The following is a 2,582-nucleotide window of genomic DNA, read 5'->3' as shown; positions in this document are numbered from 1 at the left end:
GGAAAGAGACTCTGGACTTGGAATTCGAAGTCCTTCCTTTGAAAGGCTGAACAAGCTACAACCTCTTAAATCCAGCTCTCCTTATCTACAATATCTGCCACACAGAGTGGTTGTATAAAATAACGAAATAACTAACATATGAAAGTATCTCTCAATCTGGATAGTAAACTGCTTATTTTACTGTCTCTCACGGGAAAGAACCAACCTTTATCTCCACTTTCACCAGTGTCTAGCAAGAGTAGGTACTCAATACATGCCTATAAGAAAAAAAAACGTTAAGAGTGAGGGAGAAACAAGTGAGGAGTGGTGTAAAGGTGATGGGGCAGGAAGGAGAAGGGGAAAAGGAAGGAAAGCAGTGACCTGGTTCTTAATAAATATCAACAAAACTGAATGACTAAATCTCAGAAATCTCAGAATAGAGGTTTAAAGAAAGGGAAGTTGTTTTAGAACAGGGGTCCTCAAACTTTTTAAACAGGGGGCCAGTTCACTGTCCCTCAGACCATTGGAGGGCCGGACTATAGTTTTAAAAAAAAACTATGAACAAATTCCTATGCATACTGCACATATCTTATTTTGAAGTAAAAAAACAAAACAGGAACAAATACAATATTTGTATTCGCATGTGGCCCGCGGGCCGTAGTTTGAGGACCCCTGGTTTAGAACAACTTCTTCAGGGCCTGGGTTGATGTATTAACTGAAGAAGTAGAAGAACAAGCAGCAGGGGTGGCTCAGTTGAAGTAGAACAGAATGAATTTGTAGTAGGTTAAGTTAGCATAACTTTGCACCACCCCTATCATGATATAGTCTAATAGCAAAGACAACAGGTTGATGAAACAAAATTTATTTTGAAATCCTTCTAAAAAGCACTGAACATTCAATAAACGTACTTTCTAGTAAAAGAAATTGAAATAAAGCATTTCTTAGCTAATTTTCTATCCAAATATTGTCAGGTATAAATGAATCCTTCGGGGTTGAAAAGGAAATTTTAATATACAAATAAGACTCTTTTCAGTGCCTTAATCTAAGATTAGCAAGTAAGAGGGTCTATAAACTTATATATTCATTTGGAAGAGATATGTTGGTACCTGGCACAGGACATACGTGGGGCAGGGGAAAGATGTCTGTGAAGCTCTATATGTATTAGGTGAGAGTGGGAGGGATGTATTTAAGGAAAGAACATTTGGTAAAGCTGAGACAGAAGTAACATTTTTGGGGATTATGTTTAGGGTGACTGTGCAGGGCAGTAACAGTGACATAAACACATGCTAGGGATTTTGATTGGGAATGAATTTTTGTGGGCTTGCTTGCCTCAGTTTAGAATTATGAAACCTTGTTTTGGGAATAAATCTGAGGGGTTTTTTTTAAATATATATTTTTATGGATTTCAGAAAGGGAGGGAGGGAGAGAGAGATAGAAACATCAGTGATAGAGAGAATCATCGATCGGTTGCCTCCTGCATGTCCCCTACTGGGGATTGAGCCCGCAACCCAGGCATATGCCCTTGACCAGAATCGAACCTGGGATCCTTCAGTCCACAGGCCAATACTCTATCCACTGAGCCAAACAGGCTAGGGCAACCTGAGGGGTTTTATAAACTATCTATATTTCCTAATATCTTTTCTAAAAATATGAGAAAGTAATTTTTAAGTTAACTACTTAAAATAAGAGTATTAAAAAGGGAAATCATCTTTGCAGTCACTTCAGTTTCTTAATAAATTATTTTAGAAATAATTACCTACCTATTTTGACTCTCCCCCTCTCAGGACCTTCTCCCATTACTAGGATATTTGCTGGTTTCTAGAAATAAAAATAGAGCATTCAAATTACTATGCTAATTCTTTTGACATGCTCTAAAATGGAAAAAAGTTCTTATAATGTGAAAAAGCTCTTATAATATTCTGTATTTTCAACATAACTATAATCAAATATTAAGTACCTTCTACATAGTTAAAGCATTTGACATTTTTAAAGTTAGTCAACCCTAACTTTCCATAAACAACCTTGCTATGGAAATATCTTATTTTCAAAATTATATCATACAAATAATTACAAATGAATTAAAGCTATCATTTCTATTTGTCCCACAGAAATAATAAGTAATAATAATGTAAAAACCTGTACAAACTATAACTGCTTGCTGCCCACAACAGTTTCTGTGGTTGAAAAATTTATATAAAATTTCAAACCTCAACATATCACATGGAATATTCCTTGCTAAATATTTCTAAACTACTGTAAGAAAATATGATCAACATTCAACAGATTCCATTAAAATTCATACATGGCTTCAGCTATAGTTCATGCAAAAGTGAGAAATTCAAAATATAATTTCAAGATGTAAGAAAATAAACACCAAGACTAATACAAAGCTACATAAAGAAAAGAGTAGGCTGCAAATGTATCCACCATCTGTTCAGTCGTCCTCATTTGTGGACATCTGGAAACAGAAACTGCTAAGACAGGGCTTTAGACCAGTGATGGCGAACCTATGACACGCATGTCAGAGGTGACATGCGAACTCATTTTTTTGGTTGATTTTTCTTTGTTAAATGGCATTTAAATATATAAAATAAATATCGAAC

At 35.3% G+C, this 2,582-nt stretch overlaps 1 protein-coding gene across 1 annotated transcript in view; it reads right to left on the bottom strand.

Moving 5' to 3' along the window:
* Positions 1-2,582, bottom strand: part of CDK19 (cyclin-dependent kinase 19) — a 136,599-nt gene that overhangs the window by 40,664 nt on the left and 93,353 nt on the right. Inside the window, exon 7 of the mRNA XM_015561604.1 lies at positions 1,740-1,797. Within this exon, the coding sequence (XP_015417090.1) occupies positions 1,740-1,797 (58 nt within the window). The remainder of the gene's footprint in view (positions 1-1,739; positions 1,798-2,582) is intronic.

Source organism: Myotis davidii, unplaced genomic scaffold, assembly GCF_000327345.1.
Source record: "Myotis davidii unplaced genomic scaffold, ASM32734v1 scaffold196, whole genome shotgun sequence".
NCBI classification, from domain to species: domain Eukaryota; kingdom Metazoa; phylum Chordata; class Mammalia; order Chiroptera; family Vespertilionidae; genus Myotis; species Myotis davidii.
The sequence above is the reverse complement of the archived record's forward strand: the minus strand, read 5'-3'. Positions and strand labels throughout refer to the sequence as shown.